This window comes from Oratosquilla oratoria, chromosome 1 (assembly GCF_046742065.1).
Source record: "Oratosquilla oratoria isolate Oo_2021 chromosome 1, ASM4674206v1, whole genome shotgun sequence".
Lineage (NCBI taxonomy): Eukaryota > Metazoa > Arthropoda > Malacostraca > Stomatopoda > Squillidae > Oratosquilla > Oratosquilla oratoria.
The window spans coordinates 33,812,737-33,837,012 of record NC_134777.1 but is presented as its reverse complement, the minus strand read 5'-3'; the positions used below and the strand labels follow the sequence as shown (position 1 = coordinate 33,837,012).

General features: G+C 38.4%; 1 protein-coding gene across 2 annotated transcripts in view; it reads right to left on the bottom strand.

The window, feature by feature from the left end:
- LOC143032756 (ketimine reductase mu-crystallin) overlaps positions 1 to 24,276 on the bottom strand; it is a 44,699-nt gene that overhangs the window by 11,411 nt on the left and 9,012 nt on the right. For both annotated transcript variants that reach the window (XM_076197747.1, XM_076197754.1), the window contains exons 3-6: positions 14,653 to 14,803; positions 12,266 to 12,427; positions 11,186 to 11,378; positions 1,166 to 1,267 (exon numbers count right to left, since the gene is read on the bottom strand). In XM_076197747.1, coding sequence (XP_076053862.1) covers positions 1,166 to 1,267; positions 11,186 to 11,378; positions 12,266 to 12,427; positions 14,653 to 14,803 — 608 coding nt within the window. The remainder of the gene's footprint in view (positions 1 to 1,165; positions 1,268 to 11,185; positions 11,379 to 12,265; positions 12,428 to 14,652; positions 14,804 to 24,276) is intronic.

The window sequence follows — 24,276 nt, the reverse complement described above, 5'->3', positions numbered from 1 at the left end:
ATAGTAGTTAGGGCAGCCAGGAATCATTGTTTATATCCTTCATTTTGTGTGGGGACCATACTACTGACACATATTCCAGTCTTGGACATATCAAAGTTTTGATGAGTTTTTTCATAATTTCTTCATCCATATACCACCACTTTAATCTTCTGCAGTAGTCCATATGACTCTCACATTCCTGTTGATAAGTCTGTCAGGTAACAGTTTGTCTTTTATCAACACTCCCAAGTCTTTCTTATCTTTTGCTTTTGTAACAGGTTTGTTTCCCAAGGAATAGTTTAAAGATGGCCTATTGCTGCTATTGTCCATTTCCAGTAATATGCATTTTTTGGTATTGAACTTCATTTCCCATTCTTGTCTCCATGTGTGCTGTACAAACCCAACACCAACACAATATTTCTTCTATGAGTGACTTGTGGGCCATCCTGGTAGCTGTTGCCAGTTACCTCAGAACTGTGGGGCTCCTGTAATAGAGACCTGGGGCAATGGAATGACTGATTACATAAATCTGGTGGAAAGATTCATGAAGTGTTTTTCCTTGCTTATAAGAAATCCTAAGCATGAGGAGGTTAATTGATTCCATGTTCTTTTAGATGGATGTTATGCACTTATGTATCACTAACTTCTCCCCAGAAGGTGCTGTTGTCCTTCAGTAACTTCCTAGCAATTTGTTGACATCCTGCTTGAGTCCTGGCATATTAAGAAATAAATCTAAGAAGACCTAGTTTAAGTGACAGGTAATTCAGAGAAGCATTTTTTGTATTTATTATGGGCACTACTACATGACTGATTACTATTAGAATGGCCACTAAATTCATAACATAGTATTACTAGTACATGTCATTTATGCAGATTATCTTTTTCCTGAGTGAGTTTAGAGGGGGAAGATAATAAAACGAATACTAAAAAGCAGCAATCAGTTTTAGATAATAACTTAGGGTATTATTGGGCACAGGAGAGTTGTTATTGTTGAAACATGACAAAGCCTGAGGTCTACAGGTCATCCAATCACCAAATATCCCCTTTCTTGGCTTTATAGTAGGCAATAAGCATATGTATTTATGTGTACATGGATTTTGTATAGATGTCCTCGACATGGTGTCACATCATAGATTACCTGACTGTTAGTATCTTCCTCTATTGGTCTTGTGGGAGTCTAACCTACCTGCTTCTTTCAAGGCAGCCTCACGGCTGTCTGCATATACTACAGCATTCCTGACAAGTTCTGCCTCTAGTTCCTGCTGGTCTGGTCGTGGAGCACCAACACCTGATAGAAGATGAATTTATATTCCAGCAAAAGCAATATCAGATCATGTTTCATGCCAGGAAACTCCTGGGAATTAATCAAATCATGGCAAAGCATTCTAATTTGCTGACTGACCTGTGTCTCTGAATATCTATCTGTTTTCCCTCCCACATGTCCTCTTTCTCTCTCCCTCCCTCCCTCCTCTCTCTCTCTCATCTTGTAAGGGGTACTGACAACATAAGTACAGCACTGGGATGAAGGAACTGAAGTGTAATCATCCTCCATAAGGGAAATAACAACAACACAAAAAGAAGTAATGGATCAACTAACGAACCTTGATGTCAGGAAATCACATGGCCCAGACGGAACTGCAAATTGGATACTAAAAGAATGTAAAGAAGAATTAATGGACAAAATATATAACATAAGTTGCTCACTCAAAGAAGAAAACATATCAAAGGACTGGAAAAATGCCAATACTGTACCAATATATAAAGGAAGAAACAAAGAAGAGCCAACAAATTACAGACCAGTCTCCCTTACAAGCACTGAAGCCAAAATTTGTGAAAAAATTATCAAGAATAGATGGATAAAACACCTGGAAGAAAACAATATAATAAACCTGAGATAATTTGGATTCAGACAGGGAAGATCATGTGTCACAAACTTAATCTGTTTCTACTCAAGACTAATAGATATAATACATACAAGAAAGGGATGGATGGGCTGATTTTACTTTTCTAGACATACAAAAAGCCTTTGACAAAGTGCTACACAAAAAATTATTAAAAAAAAAATAGAGAAAGAAATTGAAGAAATATATAGACTAGGGAAATACAATATATACAAGACCAGACTGATTAAGGTTAAATTTAGGTCACAAACAACACCAGAGAATATGTTATAAAAAAAATGGAAACTAGCAAAAAGTGATCAGTATAAACAGGTATGGATAAAAAGAGAAATGAATAAAGAGGAAAGAGAGGTAGAGAAAACGAAAAGAATAGAAGCTAAGGAAAAAAACGAGAACAGAACAAAGTCAGACATATAGAAATTCTATTGGAGAGTATTGGATTTGAAAGAGAGGGAATGGTTCACAGTAGAGAAAAATGGAAGGGAAACAGAAAACTGGATGAAGGTAACAGAAAATTAAAAGTGTCTTTCACAAATATAGATGGCTTAATAACAGGCTTGAATGACCTGAATGATTACCTGAAGGAAAAAGAACCAGACATAATGGGAATTGTAGAGACAAAATTAAAAGGTCCATTACTACCCAACAGTGTAGGACATGGTGCATATAATTATTGGATTAGAAACAGAGAGGTAAAACAAGGGGGTGGAGTTATGTTCCTGACTAAGTATATAAATGTGAGGAATGTTACATATGGAAAGAATAGAGTAGAGATGATTATGATGGAAATAGAAGACAGGGACAAGAAGAGCAGGAAGTTTGTGGTAAATTATGTGCTTCCTAAAACGGCTTCATGGGAAGAGAAAGAACACAAAAGTATGTTAGAAGACACAAGGATAACAATAAATAAGATAATGGAAGATGGAGGAAGAATAGTTATAATGGGTGACTTTAATTGTAAAGAAATCTGCTGGTAAGAGATGACAGTAAAGGGTGGACATGACCTATGGGGAAATGTACTACTTGATATGATTATAAAACATACAATGACACAATGGATACAAGACAATACTAGGTATAGAAATGAGGAAGAACCATCGAGCCTGGACCTAATAATCACATCAGAACCTGAAATTGTGGACAAGATTGAATATAAGACACCAATAAGTAAAAGTGACCACATATTGGTTGAACTGGAACTAAATGAAAAAAAGTACAGGGAAAAAAAAATATATATATATATATAGAAAGGGAAGACTGATGTATGGAAAAATAAATTTTGATAGAATAAGATAAAAAAAATTAAAAAGCAGACTGGGAAAGGATACACAAGGAGGAAACAACAGTAGAAATGGAATATTTTGACAAAAAATTATAAAGGAGTGAAAAGTATGTTCCAAGACAAAAACAAGAAAAAGGATATGTAAAGTGTTGGTACAACAAAAGATGTAGGGAGTTAAAAGACAAAAGGGATAAAGCTTGGATAAAATGGAAGAAAGACAAAACATACAAAAAATGGAAAATATATACTAGTTATAGAAATCAATGTGTACAAGTGTGCAGAGAAGAAAAGAGAAAATACAAAAAGGATGTCATAGAAAAATGTAATGATCAACCAAAACTATTTTACAGATTTGTAAACAACAAACTGAAAAATAAACAAGAATTAGTGAAACTACAACAAGGAGGAGTTGAATACACAGAGGAAATAGAAATGGCAGAAATTATGAACAAGCATTTTAAATCAGTGTTTACGAGGGAGAACATACACCTTAGAGATGTTGAGTGGGAGGAGAAAGTCCTCCCTATGAAAGAGATAGAAGTAACAAGGAAAGAAATAATGAATCACTTGAGTAATTTCGATGTCAGATGGACCAGATGAAATGGCAACCTGGATTTTGAGAGAATGCAGGAACAAACTAACAGACAAAATACATAGTCTAATAAGCAGTTCATTGAAAGAAGGAAAAGTTCCAGAAGATTGGAAAAAAGCAAATATAGTACCAATATATAAAGGGAGAAACAAGGAAGACCCTACTAACTATAGACTGGTCTCTCTTACAAGTATGGTAGCTAAAATTTGTGAAAGAATTACTAACATTAGATGGGTAAAGCATTTTGAAAAAACAAAACAAAAAAACAATGTACTAAATCCAAGGAAATTTGGATTTAGACAAGGACAATCATGCATTACAAACTTGATGTGTTTCTATTCAAAGCTAATAGAACTAATACAAGAAAGAGATGGATGGGCTGATTGTGCATTTCTTGACCTGAAAAAATACATAGTCTAATAAGCAGTTCATTGAAAGAAAAAGTTCCAGAAGATTGGAAAAGAGCAAATATAGCACCAATATATAAAGGGAGAAACAAGGAAGACCCTACTAACTATAGACTGGTCTCTCTTACAAGTACGGTAGCTAAAATTTGTAAAAGAATGACCAAAATTAGATGGGTAAAGCATCTGGAAAAAAACAATGTACTAAATCCAAGGCAATTTGGATTTAGACAAGGACGATCCTGCATTACAAACTTGATGTGTTTCTATTCAAGGCTAATAACTTGATGTGTTTCTATTCAAGGCTAATAGATCTAATACAGGAAAGAGATGGATGGGCTGATTGTGCATTTCTAGACCTGAAAAAAAGCTTTTGATAAGGCGTCACATAAGAAATTGCTAAAGAAATTAGAAACTGTAGGAGGAATATAGGGAAAACTGCTGAATTGGTTGGAAGACTTCTTGCATGAAAGAAAAATGAGAGTGGTGATAAGAGACAAACATTCTAATTGGGAGTAAATGATTAGTGGAGTTCCATAAGGAACAGTTTTGGCCCCAATGATGTTTGCTATATATATTAATGATATGGATAAAGAAATTGAAAATTATATGAGCTTTTTTGCAGACGATGCAAAATTGTTTAAAAAAGTGAACATTGTACAGGTAGAAGATTGTGAGTCACTGCAGAGTGATCTCAATAAAGTATGGGAATGGAGTAGGAAGTGGGAGATGAAATTGAACATTAAGAAGTGTAGCATAATGGAATTTAGAAGAAGCAAAAAGAGAATAGTGGGATCATATAAATTGGGAGAGGAAGAAATTAAAAAAGTAGGAAATGAGAAGGACCTGGGAGTCATTATTATGAATAATATGTCCCCTGAGAAACATATAAACAAATTTTTTTGAGAAACTTATAATTCCATAAGAACAATCAAAGTGGCATTTACATACCTAGACGAAGAAATGGTGAAGAAAATACTAGTCCCTTTGATAAGACCAAGATTGGAGTATGCAGCGGTGATGTGGTCACCAAGTACAAAAAAATGTATAACAAAACTTGAAAGAATACAAAGAGCAATTACGAAATTGGCACCAACACTCTCAGAACTATCATATGAAGAAAGACTGGCAAAACTTGAGCTACAGACATTAGAGCAAAGAAGAGAGAGAGGAGACTTGATAACTATTTATAGAATCATGAAAGGCATAGAAACTATTGATAGAGAGGACCTAATAAAATGGGATAGTAGAGATACATGAGGACATGGAAAGAAAATCAAGAAAGACAATTATAGAAGAGACCTGAAAAAGAACAGCTTTCCCCACAGGGTAACAGATGTTTGGAACAAGTTAGATGAAAATGTGGTGTGTGCAAACACGATACACAAATTTAAAAACAGTCTAGATAAAATGAGAAATGAAGATGGGACACCATGAGCATAGCTCCCCTTCCCGTAAAGTACAACTAGGTAAATACACAATTATAGAAGAGCCCTGAAAAAACAGCTTTCCTCACAGAGTAGTGGATGTAGGGAACATACAAGATGAAACACTAGTCAGCAAAAACAATACAAGAATTTAAGAGCAAATTCGATATGGCAAGATACAGAGATGGGACACCACGAGTGTAGCTCCCCTTCCTGTAAGATACAACTAGGTAAATACACACACTCCATAGGAGGGGTGCAAGGTAAACTACTGGAATTGATGGAAGATTTCTTGCATGGAAGAAAAATTAGAGTAATGCTCAGGGATATGAGTTCTACTTGGGAAGAGGTGATTAGTGGAGTTCCACAGGGATTGGTACTGGCTCCAATAATGTTTGCTGTTTATGTGAATGACGAGGGTGTGGATAGTTACATGAGCTTCTTTGCTGATGATGCAAAGTTGTTGAGAAAAGTGAGCACTGAAATAGACTGAGTCGCTGAAAAGAGATCTGAACAAACTTTGGGAATGGAGTCAGAAGTGGGAAGTGAGCTTCAACATTAAGAAATGTAGTATAATGGAATTTGGACAAAGTAAAAACAGGATATCATGACAATATAAAATCAGTGAAAAGGAAGTAAAGAAAGTGCAATTTGAAAAAGACCTGGGAATAATATTCACAAAGGGCATGTCCCCTGATAAATAGATAAAGAAAATTGTCAAAGAAACCTACAACTTGCTAAGATCAACAAAGGTGGCATTTACTTACTTGGACAAAGAAATGGTGAAAAAAATACTAGTTACACTGATAAGGCCAAGACTGAAGTACACAGCAACACTATGGTCACCCAGTACCAAAAAGAATACAAGGAAAATTGAAAAAATCCAAACAGCAACTACAAAGATGGCCCCCACACTTTCAGAACTGTCATACAAAGATTGTTAAACCTAGAGTTACCAATCCTGGAACAAAGAAGAGAAAGAGGAGACTTCTTGACCATCTATAGAATCATGAGAGGTATGGAAGTCCTTGATAGAGAAGACTTCTAAATTGTGATATGAGAAATACAAGGGGACATAGAAGGAAGCTAAAAAAAAATCAGATATAGAAGAAACCTGAAAAATAACGGCTTTCCCCACAGTGGTGGATGTATGGAGCAAACTGGACAAAATGATAGTGTGTGCAAAAATCATACATGAATTTAAGATCAATTGAGATACTGCAAGATACAGAGATGGGACACCATGAGGATAGCTCCCCTTCCTGTAAGATACAACTAGCCAAATACACACACACATTTGATAAGGTACCACACAAAAAATTAATAAGGAAGATAGATAGAATCAATAGGTGGTATCAGAGAAAAATTATTGGAATGGATGAAAGACTTCCTGACTGGGAGGAAAATAAGAGTAGTAATTTGAGACAAATTCTCAAACTGGGAAGAAGTGATAAGTGGTGTCCTGCAGGGATCAGTACTGGCCCCAATCATGTTTGCCATATACATAAATGACATGGATGAAGGAGTAGAGTGTTATATGAATTTCTTTGCAGATGATGCAAAAATACTAAAGAAAGTAAAAACAGAGGAAGACTGCAACTCATTACAACAAGACTTGGGCAAGATCTGGAAATGGACTCAAAAGTGGGAAGTAAAATTCAATATTAAGAAATGTAGTACAGGTACTCCTCGTTTAACGACGACAATTGGGACCAGCGTGCCGTCGTTAACCGAAAGTGTATACATATACGTACATGTACTGTATGTACAATGTCCAGCAATACATGTATCTTTATTTTCGTGTATTTTCCCTCTTTTATACAGTACATTAAAGCTTTATTTACTGTTTATTTATGGTGGTTAGGTTCCTAAAATTACCGTATATGACCAAATCTGCGTATGCTGACATTCCATATTGAATACCGGGGTATTTTTTTAGTTTCGACCATGGGCGCAATATAGCAATAGAAAATTAATTATTAATCTTGTAAATTAAAATGTATCAACGTAATATGCAATTTTGTGGGCGGAAATAAAAGTAAAAAATACCTTGCTACAAGAAAATATGCTAATGAACGAAGTCGGTAGCATAGGCTTGGGACGCCATCTTGTCTGCCAACGTCTCTCACGACGACGACAACGACGACGAGCCGGATGACATTTAATTTGCAGGTAATGATTTATTAAACACAGGTTAGGTTAGTTTAGTTTAGGTTAGACGAATTAATTTATCATCCTTTCATTTCTTTGACATCGGCATCTATCATAACAAACATGGTGTACCATTCGTCCGACATGACTTCGTTACTTACGAAATCTGTTTTAGCATTTTTTTTTTCATTTCCGCTTACAAAATTGCATATTACGTTGATACATTATAATTTACAAAATTAATAATTAATTTTCTATTGTTATATTGCACCCATGGTCGAAACTAAAAATTTACCACTACCAGTATACACTGTACCCCAGGTAGTTTTTGCAGCTTGCAGGATGGTAATGTAGACCTAAGCTTCAGAACACTTTACCTCACAGCTAATATCCACCGTACAAGTTCATTTATAACATCATACAAATTTGCCTCAGCCAACTTAATTATCGTACACGACGTCGTAACTTCGGGAGATTTACGTTAAACGATGTCATAAAGCCCGTCGTTACTCCGAGTTGTCGTTAACCGAGTAGGTCGTTAAACGAGGAGTACCTGTATAATGGAATTTGGTTAGGGAAATTACCTGTATGATTCTGGGGAATGACTTAGATGTAACAGATCAGATTGATAGCATATTTAAGTTAGGTCAATACAACAGGAAAGTTGTATACCCAATGAAACTAAAATTCAAATTGCAAGCTATAGCAAAGTAATTGGCAAGTATCGGATGTTAGTGCAGATGGAAAAGAAAAAAAAAAATATTATTTGGAAATATGCAAATGAAAGGAAGTGCAAAAAACATGGAAACTCTTAGAGGAAGCTAAAATAAGAATGAGGACAGAAGAAGAAAAACAGCATATGTTATCTTTTTTTAGATTTATCAATCAGAGTGTCAGGAAATGGTTAAAAAACAGAAAAACAGGAGAGTAGCAGTATTGCACAGGAAATACTACAAGGAAACTTACAGTAGCCTATGCTAATGAAGAAGGCTTACTATCAGCCAGGTTGGAGATGAATTGGTAGGGTACCGTGGGGGCAAGTTATATATGGGGGCAAAATGCACACTTGTTCCTGAGAAAAAACTATTGCCCATATGATGACATCACACTTTCTGAGGAAGACCTTTTGATTTAGTACTTGCTCTCTTGTTGTGGTTACCTGATAAGATTTTTTTTGCTTTTTTGAAGGTCCAATGTAATTTTATGGGTTACTAATATAGTGTCCCACAATTGTAAATATGCTGTGATTCATTTGGTATACATTTGAATAATGAGAATAGCTATGTTAACATGGTTTTGAGTGGAAACAGTAGCTAAACAAATGAAAATGGCTACTTGAGGTGTGAAAGAAGAAAATAATTGTTGTTGGGAGCCATGCACACCAGGGCAACATGTATTGGCAAATTTTGGATGTGCTATTTTTTTCAAAATAAGTGGTAAAATACAAAAAAAAAAGTGTTTATTTGTTGAGATACTGACACTGTCCATCTCCCAATCACTCCCTTGTCATGGGCTAGCTTTTGTATTAGAGTTGATGTATCAAACCTGGCCACAATTTGATCCAGTTCCTTCAATCCAGTAGCTAGCATGTCTATTTGCCTTTTAAAAGATTTTCTGTCTTTATTTCGATAAAAAAAGGATGAACTGCAAAAACTACTTAATTTACATAATATAGAAATATAAATTTTAATTTACACTAAATTAGAGGGTATGAACAGGGCACAAGCGAGGGAGTGAGAGAGAGATCACGGCTCATGTCCCTTTCTTTTTATACAAGGGAGCACAACGTAAATGCCAGTGGCATGTGCCAATTTGTTACATTTATAAGCCTACTCTATTTCTATTTACCTGGCTTCACACAATCCATCCACTTCTTTATTTTTGTGTGAAAAAGGTTTAAAAATGATCAATTTCTAGCTATCAAGACTAATAGAAGAACCTATCTATATATATACAAGGATGCTACTTCTTTGCATCATCATTGTTATGATGACCTCCGACCTCAGTTATAAAGTGCCCAAGTTGTGTACTCCTCTGCCACTGGTTTGTAAGTCTTCCTGCAAACTGAAACATATAAGGGGTAACCTAATCCCATTTCATATCTTATAATCTAACTTAAGATAACCTACTAGTTGGTTGGATTTAACATCAATACACATTTTCATTAAGGATGGTGAGCAAATATGGCTCTTGCTAGGATGTGGCTTATGGCACCACACCCGTGTCTCTTTGTGTTATCTTTGACATGTCATGACACACCATGAAACTTGACACATGACACTCTCCACCCCCTATCCTGCAATCCTCTCAAGCAACCCCCTCCCACCAACCATACCCAACAGATCGATTACTCCAAAATCATCATAATCAATTTCTTGAAACACTCTCCCCATCCTCCCCCCACTGCCTCCACTTCCACCAACATCTGTCCATCTACACCTTCCACCTCCTCCTCCCCACCTGGTCCACCTTTTTACCTCCCTACAAAATATTTTTTATCCTCAGAACCCTCCTCCTAGTCTCTTCACACCTCATGCCCTGACCCTCCTCCTCTTCCCTGCTCTAGCCAAAAACCAATCCCCACACCCCATCTCCTCACTACTGCCCCTCCACCACCACACCAGCTCACCACCTCCACCCCACATACTATCCCAACACACCCCATTACTTCCTCCCTGAAACACCTCCCCCCTCCACACACACTGATTAATGATGGGAGGGCTTTAAGAGATCATGGGAGCAAATTATGAATAAACACATGTCTTAAGGATGTGAAGAAATACAGTTTTCCAATTAGATGCATAAATACCTTGAATAACTTAGGGGGTGATAAGGCCCAAGCTCAAACAATACACAAATTCAAATCTAAATATGATAATTGAAAATCAAGGATATAAAGTTGGAAACTGTACATTAAGTTGAGGCTAGGTAGGATAAATGATTTAAGAATAGGAGATGGGACCAAACAAGCATTGCTCCTTTTCCTGTATACTGCGATTAGGCAATTACACCTCTCTTGGCCTCTCCCAGCAGTCCCTCTCTCTATCCCTCCCATTCAACTTGCCCATCAGAACAACTAGAACTCCTTTAAACATTTTTCCTGGTTACCATCCACCAATACTTCATCAACCACCATTCCCTTGCCATAGGTCACATATTTAGTAAACTAAAGTAAAAAAAAAAAAAAAAAAAACCAGCTCACCATATTAAAATGGTAGTCATGCAGCACATGAGGTGATTCTTGGTTAAAATAATCATACTCATACCTCTTCATACTTAATAATCCTGTTAAGGCTCAGACAAAAGGAGCTGTATTGTTCATTTTGATATCCATGAAACACTCAACACTCAACACTTTTCATCTTTTCTTTTATTAATCTTGCATCTGGAATTTATAAGCATTAATGTTCATACCAGTCAAAAATAAAAAAAAAAGATAATATACGCACTGTTAATGTGAACATTAGCCTTAAGCCAGTTCTGGTACAAGATGGGTGTAGGGGACAGAGTGCATGTGCACACAACATCTGCATTGTGCACAGCCTTTTCTACATTCTCAGCTGTACTTGCTGCCACACCTTCTGCTCTCAGCAATGCCACTAATGCTTGTGATGCTTCAGGACGTCTTGCCCATACACGAATCTGGTGGATGAAGATAGCTTTCCTTCACTAATCAGTCAATCAAGCCCTTGCTCCAGGCCTTTCTGTCAAATTCCCAATGATGGACCAAGACAGCCTTCCTTCACTAATCAACCAATCAAGCAATCCATTGTCCCAGGTCTCTTTTGTAAGATCTATAGTATCCAGGTAAATGGCAATATACATTTCACTAACAACAGGGAATAAAGCTACTGAAATTTGTATAGATGTGTACTTGGCATTCTGCATGGAAAATTAAAATTATAGGAACATAGGAAAAAAAGGGGGGTGAGCTAGGATTGTTACAGTTCTATGCAAGAGCCCTTAATCCTACCCATACATTGCATTATATAATATAACCACAACTACAACCACAATTACAAGTAATGCAGATAAAATATACTACTCAAACAACATACCATCTGCACTGCAGAACACATCTACATAAAAATATACTAGAATCAAATCACAAAACAAGCACTTCAAGACTGACAACCAAATTCCTTACTCCAACAAACTCCATCAATGAAATGAAATCACTCCCACAACAGACTAGAACCACACTATCATGAGTGCATTTAGTTCACTATCTGGATTTAATACAATGCCAACACACAAACCTGTTCACAGAAACAAACTTCCCAAGATTAAATAATCACACAGAGGTCAGTGATCATCTCACTCTACATTGCCTCATTTTAGTCTTACCCAAAGAACAACACAATATCTCTTCCTTGAGTGATTTATGAATCAATCCAGTGGCCATAGCTGGTTACTTGGAAGCTGTGGGTTTCCTGCAAGAGAGACCTGGGGTAATCAATTGATTGATTGAAATCACAAGATAGCTCCAGAATTCTATCTTTGATGGTGCATTCCAATTTCATCCTCACCTGAGAATTTGGAAAACAGCTATGAAGGACCCTTGCATGTGCACGTGCCTGTGTTCCTGCTCCAAGAATCGCACATATATCCACTTGCCCACACAGTAGTTGTGTGGCTACAGCAGATGCTGCAGCTGTCCTAATCTCAGTTATGCTCTCACCATCCATCAGCTGTGAAAGCAAAGGATATTTACTGAAAACCATTGAAAGTAGATGTCAATGATAGCTCTTCCCTTTGTGTACCTCTTCTTTTTTTTCAAGGCCACCACCCACTTGCAGCTAAAAACTAAGTGTAACAAATACAGTTCTAGAGAACTGAACAAGCACAATAGAGAAGAGAGCTGATATATATGGAAATCAGAGAAGAGGATACTGAATATTTTTGAGATGGAGTGTTTGAGGACTATGATAGGTGTTACAAGAATAAGTAAAGTGAAAATTGTTTGAGTAAGGCAGTGAACAGGGATGGGAAGGGTCAGTACCAGTGTATCTTAAGATATGAATGTATAAATAAAACCTATCTGGTTCATCACATACAGCTGTATCGTGATATGACTCTTTGTTACAATATGATATCAACATCATTAATAATTGTTGCATTGAATGTCAGTTATTGGAAACCCACATTCCCACACTGACTAGTAATGATCCTTTAGACCTCCCACAGATCTCTCTGGGAAGAAACTTTGGAATATTATCTATACTGTATTAGTATTAGGTTGTTTCTTTGTCATTGGCTGAATGCGGTACATTGGAGAAGCAGTCAGCTGTCTTCATGTGAAGAGTGGGAAGAAATAAAACTGAAGTTAGTATAGAGAGATCTTGGGCCTGTTTTACAGATCTAGAGCCAACCGTCTGGGTCTGTACCATCAAATCATGTTGAGGGAGTTGATAAGTTTTGAAATGGGCAGGTACCCCTCAATTGTTCCAACATTGTTTGTATGGAGTACCATTTATCTAATTCATTTACTTATGGGTTATTGGCTGCATGTTATTGTAGCAAAGTGGCAAAGTAGCATGCATTTGATACTTTGGGGTCTATATGGGGCACCCCTACGGACCAGAGCCACACATAATTTTGTCTGTGATAGAGGAAGACTCTGTTCATAAAGAAATTATGACACTTTTATCCTATGACTGTCCCTCCATTATGCTGTCCCCCAACCCCTTGTTACTGTCCTGTACCATTTCTCTGAATATTCATTTCCTTTTTTTTTGCCTACCTTGTAGTGGGGGAAAAGAATGCTTCCACCAAGTCTTCCTACTTGAGTCATCAGAGGTGAAAAAAAAATGGGATGGGGGATAGGATTAGGAGTCCTGCTACCTGTAGCCTCAAAGGGGACATTCCACCTTCATCCACATCAACCTTGAAGAAACCTCCTTCCATTCCACTACACGCTTACCTATCTCTTCACTTACTAGTATAGCCACCCCTTCTCTCCTTCGTCCCCTCTTCACTCCTGAGAATCTCCCAGCTACACTCCCAGACTCACACTTGCCCCTCCCTTTCAATTTAGTTTCACTCAAAGCCAGCACATCCATCTTTCTTCTCACAAACATACTGCCTATCTCTTCCCTTTTACTCTTATCTGTACCACATCCACGCACATTAAAAGACCCAAACCTTAGGATACTGGTTGGAAAACTCCTAGCCCCTCTTATGCCTTTACTTTTTTTAGGAATGTCCCTTTTGGGGCTACAGGTAACAGGACTCAAAGGCCCAAAAAACATCTTTACCTTTTCCTAAGGCTTTCTCACATATCTGCCTTACCACAAAAATCTGATCCACGCAACCCCTATCTGTCCTAAACCCACACTGTTCTTCACCAATTACTCCCTCTGTTCCTTTCCTAATCCTCTCAATCAAAACCCTCCCATAAGCCTTCCCAACTACACTCAACAAACTGATCCCTCTGAAACTACTACACTCACACTTGTCCCCTTTTCCCTTATAAAGCAGAACTATACAGGCACTCCTCCAGTCCTCCGGCACTCTACCCTCTTTTAGACAAACATTAAACAACCTCACCAGCCACTCCACCATCATTATACCTCCCTTTTTTAGACACTCTGCATGAGACCCATCTAACCCAGGTGCCTATCTGCTCTCATCATTTTAATGATTGCTTTCACCTCATCTTTTCTTATTTCTCCTCCATTTTCCTAATTTATCACTGTCAAAGCCATAATAACAATGATAACAACAATAATAATGCACAAAAATTAATATAAACTTTCAAAGTTTCTTAATTTCATATATAGTTAATTTTCTTATAATGCTAGCAATTTTGTTCCTGACAAACATCAAATAACCTCATTCAATCAACATTATCAATAAATATTGTCTAGATACAAAAAATGGCAAAGATGTGGGTATCCTACTGTCAAGGTCTTACCGCGAGCACTTGTCCAGTACTTGGGTGCAGATGTGCGACAAGGGCATGGTGAGTCGACAACCCATGTTTTTCATTTCCTGGAAACACAGTTACAATCTTGGTGGCAAGGGCAGCTGGTTCCAACAAAAGTCCAGGCATAACCAACAAGAACCTGCATTAAGAGCATGGTCAATGTGTCATAGTCCAAGAAGTCCATATAATCATAGGTAACCTAGACTGCACTCCCAATATTTTCATGGACAGTAGGGTTATTGTATTCCCATAACATGTCTATAAATATGCATTACTGCAATGCATGCATATTTGGAATGGTGAATAGTATACACCAGAAGGCTGAAACCTACCTTTGCCCTATGTGCTTGGACTGTTGAGGGAGGTGATAGTTACTGCTGGGAATTAGTGAGTAGAATGGAACTCAAAACTCTGACTAGGAAGATACAGGACCCACACACTTCCAATTGAATCATCAGCACACTTTACATAGATTTACATGTACTGTACATTTGTTAATCACTGCATTAAGTTAACAAATGGTGGATTTGTAGCAGACACCTGACAATCCTACATGGTTTTTATACAGCATTTGGACTTTTATGTCTATAATAATAACAATAATAATTATTAAAATGATGATGATGATAATGATGATGACAATAATAATGATAATAATATAATAATAATGATAATAATAATAATAATAATAATAATAATAATAATAATAATAATTTGATAATAATTATGATAATATTGATAACAGTAATAATACAATAATAAAATGATTGATGATGATGATAATAATAATAATAATAATATTGATAATAGTAATAATAATAATAAAATGATCGATGATGATGTATTGTCGTGGTGGTTAGAAGGAAAGTCGTCTGGCTTTTTCTTCTTTAATATCTGAGCCTAGTCTAATACAGTAACTGCTGACAAGCCCCGAGGAAACTCCAGAGGACTGCCAGACTTTCCTAGCTAAGGTTTTAGAAAGCAAAAAGGGCATTCCCCCTGAAGGAGTGCCCAATGGGAACATGGGATAACATGGAGAAAGGTGGCACTCTTGAGGGTTAAAAAAAAAAAAAAAAAAAAAAAAAAAAAAAAAAAAAGGGGGGGGTGTATTGTTTTCGCACACACCACTTTCTCATCTAACTTGTTCCAAACGTCTATTACCCTGTGGGGAAAGCTGTTCTTTTTCAGGTCTCTTCTATAGCTGTCTTTCTTGATTTTCTTTCTGTGTCCTCTTGTATCTCTACTATCTTGTTTTATTAGATCCTCTCTATCAATAGTTTCTATGCCTTTCATGATTCTATAAATAGTTATCAAGTCTCCTCTCTCTCTTCTTTGCTCTAATGTCTGTAGCTCAAGTTTTGCTAGTCTCTCCTCATATGATAGTTCTGAGAGTGTTGGTGCCAATTTCGTAATTGCTCTTTGTATTCTTTCAAGTTTTGTTAAAAAAAAAAAAAAATTGTACTTGGTGACCACGTCGTCGCTGCATACTCCAATCTTGGTCTGATCAAAGTGACTAGCATTTTCTTCGCCATTTCTTCGTCCAGGTATGTAAATGCCACTTTGATTGTTCTTATTAAATTATAAGTTTCTCTATTTTTTTTTTTATAGGTTTCCCAGGGGACATATTATTCATAATAATGACTCCCAGGTCCTTCTCATGTTCTACTTTTTTAGTTTCTTCCTCTCCCAATTTATATGATCCCATTTTTTTTTTTTTGCTTCTTCCAAATTCCATTATACTACACTTCTTAATATTAAATTCCACCTCCCACTTCCTACTCCATTCCCATATTTTATTGAGATCACTCTGTAGCGACTCACAATCTTCAGCGTTCACTTTTTTCAACAATTTTGCATCATCCGCAAAGAAGTTCATTTAACTTTCAATTCCTTTATCCATATCATTAATATATATATATATATATATATATATATATATATATATATATATATATATATATATATATATAGATCAAACATTATTGGGGCCAGAACTGTTCCTTATGGAACTCCACTTATCAATGCATCCCAATTATCTAATTCTTGTTTGTTTTTCAGTTTGTTGTTTGCAAATATGTAAAATAGTTTTGGTTGATCTTTACATTTGTTTTGACATCTTTTTCGTATTTTCTCTTTTCTTCTCTGCACACTTGTACATATTCATTTCTATTACTAGTATATATTTTCCATTTTCAGGTCTTTTGTCTTTTTTCCATTTTATCCAAGCTTTATCCCTTTTGTCTTTTAACTCCCTACATCTTTTGTTGTACCAGCACTTTACATAATCTTTTTCTTGCTTTTGTCTTGGAACATACTTACCACTCCTTCTTTATAGATTTTTGTCAAAATGTTTCATTTCTCTTCTACTGTTGTTTCCTCCTTGTGTATTCTTTCCCATTCAGCTTTTTGAAAGAATTACCTTATTTTATCGATTTTTTTATACATCAATCTTCACTTTCTATATTGTTCATTTTTTCCATGTATTTTTCCTCTTTTAGTTCCAGTTCAACCAGTATGTGGTCACTTTTACTTATTGGTGTCTTATATTCAATCTTGTCCACTATTTCGGGTTCTGATGTGATTATTCGGTCCAGCCTCGATGGTTTTTCTTAATTTCTATACCTAATATTCTCTTGTATCCATTGCGTCATTGTATATTCTATAATCATATCATGTAGTATATTTCCCCATAGGTCATCTCCACTGAAAGCACTACAAGTGCACTACGAGTGCATTTAGTCTTTCAGCATTCTTAGTGTTTCTTAGAATTCTTTTTATTCCTTTCAGCGTTGAAAAACAGAGTTCTGGCTCTGATATAGTCATGGAAATACCCAAGAGTTTTTTTTTTTATCAGTTTCGTAATGTTAGTAAGTACATCATTTAGATTATTTTCAAATATAAAATTCAGATGTTCAATTAATTTGTATTATCCATGCATATTGGATCGAAAATAGAATAGTTTAATTTCAGTTTCAACCTTTTCTTTGTCTTGTCTGTACTCTCTCTTCTGTAGGCACGTACTGTAGATACCACGTGGCGCTGCTTGGAGCCCACATTGTACTGACCATGTGGCATACGTCAGGAAGGACGCGCTGTGACCTGAGCACATACCTGATTTGTCAGGCTGACCCCTACGTGACCCGAGGCTAACCTAATCCAGTGCAATTATGGATAATTATGCACCAAGGGAGCTTGCCCACGCGACATATATATATATATATATATATATATATATATATATGTATATATGCATATATATATATATATATATATATATATGTATATATATACATATATATATATATAATATATATATATGTATAGTTATATATATATGTATATATATATACATATATATATATATACATATATATATATATATATATATACACGGCTTCGGGACACATGTAAAACCGGCTCGGAACTATGTATTCAAATAAAGAACAACTCACTAACCCTCCTTCCTTCTCCCCGTAGTCCCCCACTCTACGCTCGTGCTCTCACCGCCGCTACCCCCGACGCCATGCTGCCCGCTACCAACGCTGTCCAAGCCGTCTCCCTAAAGCCGCCACCCTTCTCCACGGTCGACGCGCCCTCCTGGTTTTGCCGGGAGATACAGTTCCGCCTGTGGAAAATGAGCGTTCCCAAAACGAAGGCAGACTATGTTCTCGAGAACGTGTTCCTGCTTATCTCTCAATGCCTCGATCAACACGTCGACATCATCCAGTATAACACCCTGAAGCAGTACCTAATTCAGGAGTTCATGCCGTCGGCGACCTCCTGAGCCGCAAAAATTATCCAACTCTCCCAACAGTCATTGGGGGTGACATCAAACCAAACATAGCATACCTCGAGATACTGTCCATCGCCCGTCTCCTACCCACAGCCGACGGAACCAGCAGGAGCATCGACATGCTTCGTCTGATGTGGCTCCTGCGCCTCCCAGTACCCGTTCGATCCGTCCACGTCAACGCCATGACCATGGACATGGTTTTACGAAAGGTGGACCACCTTGCAGACGCCGCCGTAATAGAGAGCCAGGACGTCTGCGCTGGTGACATCATACATAAGGACGAAATCACCACCGCGGCAGCAGTTCCAGCCAACAGGCGCCAACAACAACAACAACGACGCCAGACCACTGCCCCTCCACACAATCTGTGGTACTACCACACGAGATTCGGCGCCTTCGTCAGGAAATGCAAACCATGATGCACCTGGACAAAAAATGCCTAAGAGCCACCGTCCATCACAATAACTTCCACAGACGCAAAGGACGTCTACATTAACAACAAGTCTTCATTTTTTTTTTTTCTTTTTTGTCGACACCGGCGCTTGTAGGTCTATACTTCCTGCATCCGCAGCAGAACGTTGGGTTCCCAAGGACGTCGGCGTGAGGTTCGCCACCACCAACGGCATCACCATCGCCACCTACAGGTGAAAACGCCTGCACCTCAACTTCAGGAGTCGCCACTACTCCTGGAGCTTCATCCTGACAGACTTCAGGACGCCTTTCTCATTACAGATTACTGGTCAACGTCGCCAACAGCCACCTGGTATGCGCAACAACATCCGCATCGACGGCCCTGCAAATCGTACCGCAGCCAACACGATACCGCCATCGAAGCTAGACAGCCCTACGCTCACCTGCCCACTAAATTCTCCGACGTCTACAGGACTAAGCTGCAGCTGATGCCACAGACGCGAGTTAAACATGGCGTCTACCACTACATCAAAACGTCTGGACCCCCGGTATTTGCCAAATACTGCCGCCTATCACCCAAGAAATCTGTCGCCACCAAGAAAACCTTCCAGATGGAAAGGCTAGGTTCTTGCCAAAAAGCTCCTAGCACTTGGTCCTCCCCTCTCTACCTCATCAAGAAGAACGACGGTTCCTGGCGACACTGTGGATACTACCAGCAAGTAAACATGATGACGGAACCTGACCATTAACCACTTCCAAACATCGCCGATGTCACCATATACCTCAACGGCACCGACACTTTTTCGACTCTAGACCTCCCAAAGGGCTACTACCAAGTTCCGGTACGTACAGACATCCCGAAGACCGTCATCACCACCCCTTTCGGAACGTACACCTTTAATTACTCCTGTTTTAGCTGGCAATACTCAGGCCTAATGAACGGTATCCTCGGCGACCTCGACTTGCGTCTGCTACGTAGACTACATCCTTGTGTTCTCCGAGTCGCCTGGCCAGCGGGTCATCCTCCAGCATCTTCAGAACAACGGCCTCGTCGCCCGTTTCGACAAATGTAGCCTCGGGAAAAAGTCCGTCCCATTTCTGGGACACCTCATCTCTCCTGACGGCGTTCGTCCCCTTCAGGATAAAGTAAAAAAAAAAGTCGACAAGTTTCCTAGACACACCACCATCAAAACCCTGCAGGAACTTATCGGGATGATCAATTTCTGCCACCGCTTCCCCCCAAACATCGCTCAAACGCTGCACCCACTATACAACGCACTTCATGGTAAACTGAAGGACCTCCAGTGGAATCCCGCCATAAATGCTACCTTCATCAATGCCAAAAAGGCCTTCGTCCGTGCCACTACCCTATCTTTCCCCACACCAGGAAAAGCTACAACTGTCAACGGACACCTGCAATGTCGCCATAGGGACTGTGCTCGAATACACCTACACCACTCGGTTTCCTCACCAGGAAACTCTCTAATGCCGAGCTTAGCTACAGCACCTTCGAAAGAGAGCTCCTCCCCATCCATCACGCCGTTCGGCATTTCCGACACTTCCACGAAAGCTCCTCTTTTATCACCACTACTGACCATCAACCTCTGGTGCACGTTTTCAGGAAGCAGCAAGACGCCTGGTCTGCCAGACAGCGCCGCCATCTCTCCGCCATCGCCCAGTTCATTTGGGCCATCATGCACGTCCCAGATACATCGAACCCTGTCGCAGATGCCCTCTCCCGAATATCCATCGACTAAATCCAACTCGAGCTCGACTACAAAGTTATCGCTAGAGAACAACGAGAGGATCCCGAGCTACTCGCCTAGAGGACATCTATCACATTCCTTAAATGGCAGGACGTTCTCTTCTACGAGAAGTATACCATCCTCTGCGACATCAGCACCGGCCGCCCACGACCTCTCATCTCAGCTGCCTCCCGACGTCAGATCTTCAAATGAGTACACGGCCTGTCACGCCCTTCAGGACGCGTCCCTCCGAAGCTTCTGAAAAATAAATTCACTAGCACAGCATCTCCATGGACGCAAAGGAGCGGGCCAGATCCTGCATCGCCTGACAGGAAAAGCACAATTCATCGCCACACCGACTTAAGCATCGGTTCATTCCATCAGCCCCTACAATGTTTTGGGCATATCCATGTCGATGTCGTCGGGCCGCTCCCTCCGTCGGAAGGCCGACGCTATTTCTTCACCGTCATCGATAGATCGACCTGCTGGTTGGAGGCTATCCCCATGAAGGACGCAACCATCTCGTCCTGTATCACAGCCCTCATCAGTGGATGGATCGCCAGATTCGGCCTGTTGTAGCATATCACCTCCGACAGAGGAACGTGCTTCACGTCGTGGCTGTGGCAGTCCCTCGCTGAACTCGTGGGTACTACAGCCTACCACACTACCTTCTACAACCCTGCAGCCAACGGCAGGGTCGAACGAACCCACTGCTTACTCAAGTTATCTCTTATGGCACATTGCAACAAAAACTCCTGGCTGCCCCAACTAACATGGATACTCCTTGGCCTCCAGACAGGCATCAAGGATGACCTGACCTGAGCTTGCCCACGTGATATATATATATATATATATATATATATATATATATATATATATATATATATGTATATATATATAATATATATATATATATAATATATATATATATACATATATATAAATATATATATATATGTATATATATATATATATATATATATATATATATATATATACATATATATATATATATATATATATATATATATATATATATATATATATATATATATATATATATGCAATAAAAACACCAGGAGCGTGTGTTCACAAATGCGTAAATAACCACTAGGAAAAAGTAAACTAACGAAGCAGAGCGCTTTCGTGTAATTACATCTTCAGTGCAGATACAAAGAAGGAATTAATTCCTTCTTTGTATCTGCACTGAAGATGTAATTACACGAAAGCGCTCTGCTTCGTTAGTTTACTTTTTCCTAGTGGTTATTTACGCATATATATATATGTATAACAACGGCTTTTTTCCCCTTACAAGGAAGGTGGCCAAAATCAAAAGGCATAAATCTACTCTCACCCATTTCATCTCCACATTACAAAGGATTACAAAGGTGGAGCATGCCGACAGGAGACCTTTTGATCCATATCTAGGTCGGATGCGAAAAAAAAATCATATTAATAATAAAATAATAGTTAAAAACTATAACAGTGTAAATAACAATTAAAATACATAAATAAATGCATAGGTATAGTTAAATAATAAACAAACAGGTAAATAGTAAATAATAATAAATTGACATATAACTAATGATAAATGAAAATCAGACAGACAAATGATAACAAAACAAAAACTAATAATATAAGATAAATTATAATCATTACAGCATCTTACTTAGGTATTTATCTAAATGATTCTTAAAGCTTCGAACTGAACTACATTGCACTACCTGTGCAGGAAGTTTATTCCATTCATTAACTACACGGTCGGCAAAGTTGTTTCTACCTACTTCCAAATTGAATCTATTTCCAGACAGTTTGAGACCATTGTTTCTTGTCTGATTTTCATTCAATGTGAAAATTTTGTCACTTTTGATGTTGTCAATTCCCTTTAAAATCTTAAAGACCTGTATCAAGTCACCTCTGAGTCTACGCTTTTTTAGGGAAAACAGATTCATGTGTTTTAGTCGATTTTCGTATGATTTATTTTTGATATTTGGAATCGGCTTTGTGGCTCGCCGTTGTATTTTTCCCAGTCTGTCAATGTCTTTAATGAGATTCGGTGACCATACGGAAACAGCATATTCCAAATGTGGACGAACTAACGATTTATATAGCTTGTTAATGAGTGATGGACTTTTGAAATCAAAAGATCGCGCAATCAGTCCCAGAATCTTATTTGCTTTCTCAGAGGCTGAAATACACTGCTTGGATGATTTGAGGTCGTTACTGATAATTACGCAGAGATCTTTTTCACTATCCACTTTTGTTAACGAATTTCCAAATAACTTGTAATCGTACTTACTGTTATTTTTACCTATGTGCATTACCTTGCATTTACTTGTGTTAAATTTCATTAGCCACTTTTCAGACCATTGCTGTAATTTATCTAAATCTTCTTGAATATCTAATTGGTTTGAGTGATCATTTGCCACTCCGCATAGTTTTGTATCATCAGCAAATTTGGAAACAGTAGATTTTAGTCCATGGTCTATATCATTTATATATACTATGAATAGAAGTGGCCCAAGAACGGAACCCTGAGGAACTCCACTTGCAACACTTTTCCATCCAGAAGTTTTTCCATTTAAAACAACTCTCTGTTTTCGACCATTCAACCAATTACTAGTCCAACCTAATAGGCTACCACTTATTCCATGCAAAGCTAATTTAGTAAGTAGTCTTTCGTGTGGGACGGTATCAAAAGCTTTTGCAAAGTCCACTCCAATTCACCACCCCTCCCTCCCTCTTTTCTTGGCTCCTCCTGGATGCCGGGTCATCACTGGATCTCGCCCACTGTCCTGGATCAGAAGCAATGTGGCAAGACACAGTACATCCACAGCAAGGCCGCCTCATTTAATCGGTGACCCCCCTCTCCGTCTCCTCATGCAGAAAAAGAGACGGGGAGAAATCCCTTCGGGCTGCGTCAAAGTATCATTCACACATACTCTCTAACCCCACCATCCCCCACCCACTCCCTTCCATGCATCATCCATACACAACCATTCTCCACTCACCCGTCTTCTGTATTCTCCTTTCCTTCCTCAACAGACATTTCCTTCTTTCCCAATGCCCTTTTTCCTTTTCCATCCATCTCATCCTAGGTCGCCCCCTTATGTTCACTCCTTCCACCTCTGCCTTCCACACCTCTTTTACTAACCTTTCTTCACTCATTCTTTCCATGTGTCTAAACCATCCCAATACTCTTTCATCAACCCTGTCTCCCAACTCCCTTTCCACCCCCTCTCTTTTCCTCACCTCCTTGTTTCTCACCCTATCCAGCCTAGCAACCTCTACCCTATTTCTCAGGCATTTCGTCTCAAACACATTTAAACTCATCCTCTCTTATGCTCCATGTTTCTGCCCCATACAGCACTGTCGGCACAATCACTCATTCATACAATCTCCTCTTAGCATCCATTCCCAAATGTATATTCCTCATTATACTGTCTAATCCTCCAAGGCATTTACTTGCCTCTCTCAATCTACATTCTACCAACACCTCCATTCCTCCCTTTCACGCCACATTCCCACTCAAATATCTAAAGCTATCCACTTCCTCAGCTCTCTCTTAATACTCATTTCCGATTTGCTGCCATCCTCTTCCTTTGTACATCTCATCACCTTACTTTTACCCACATTTATCTTCAACTTCCTTCTTTCACACAC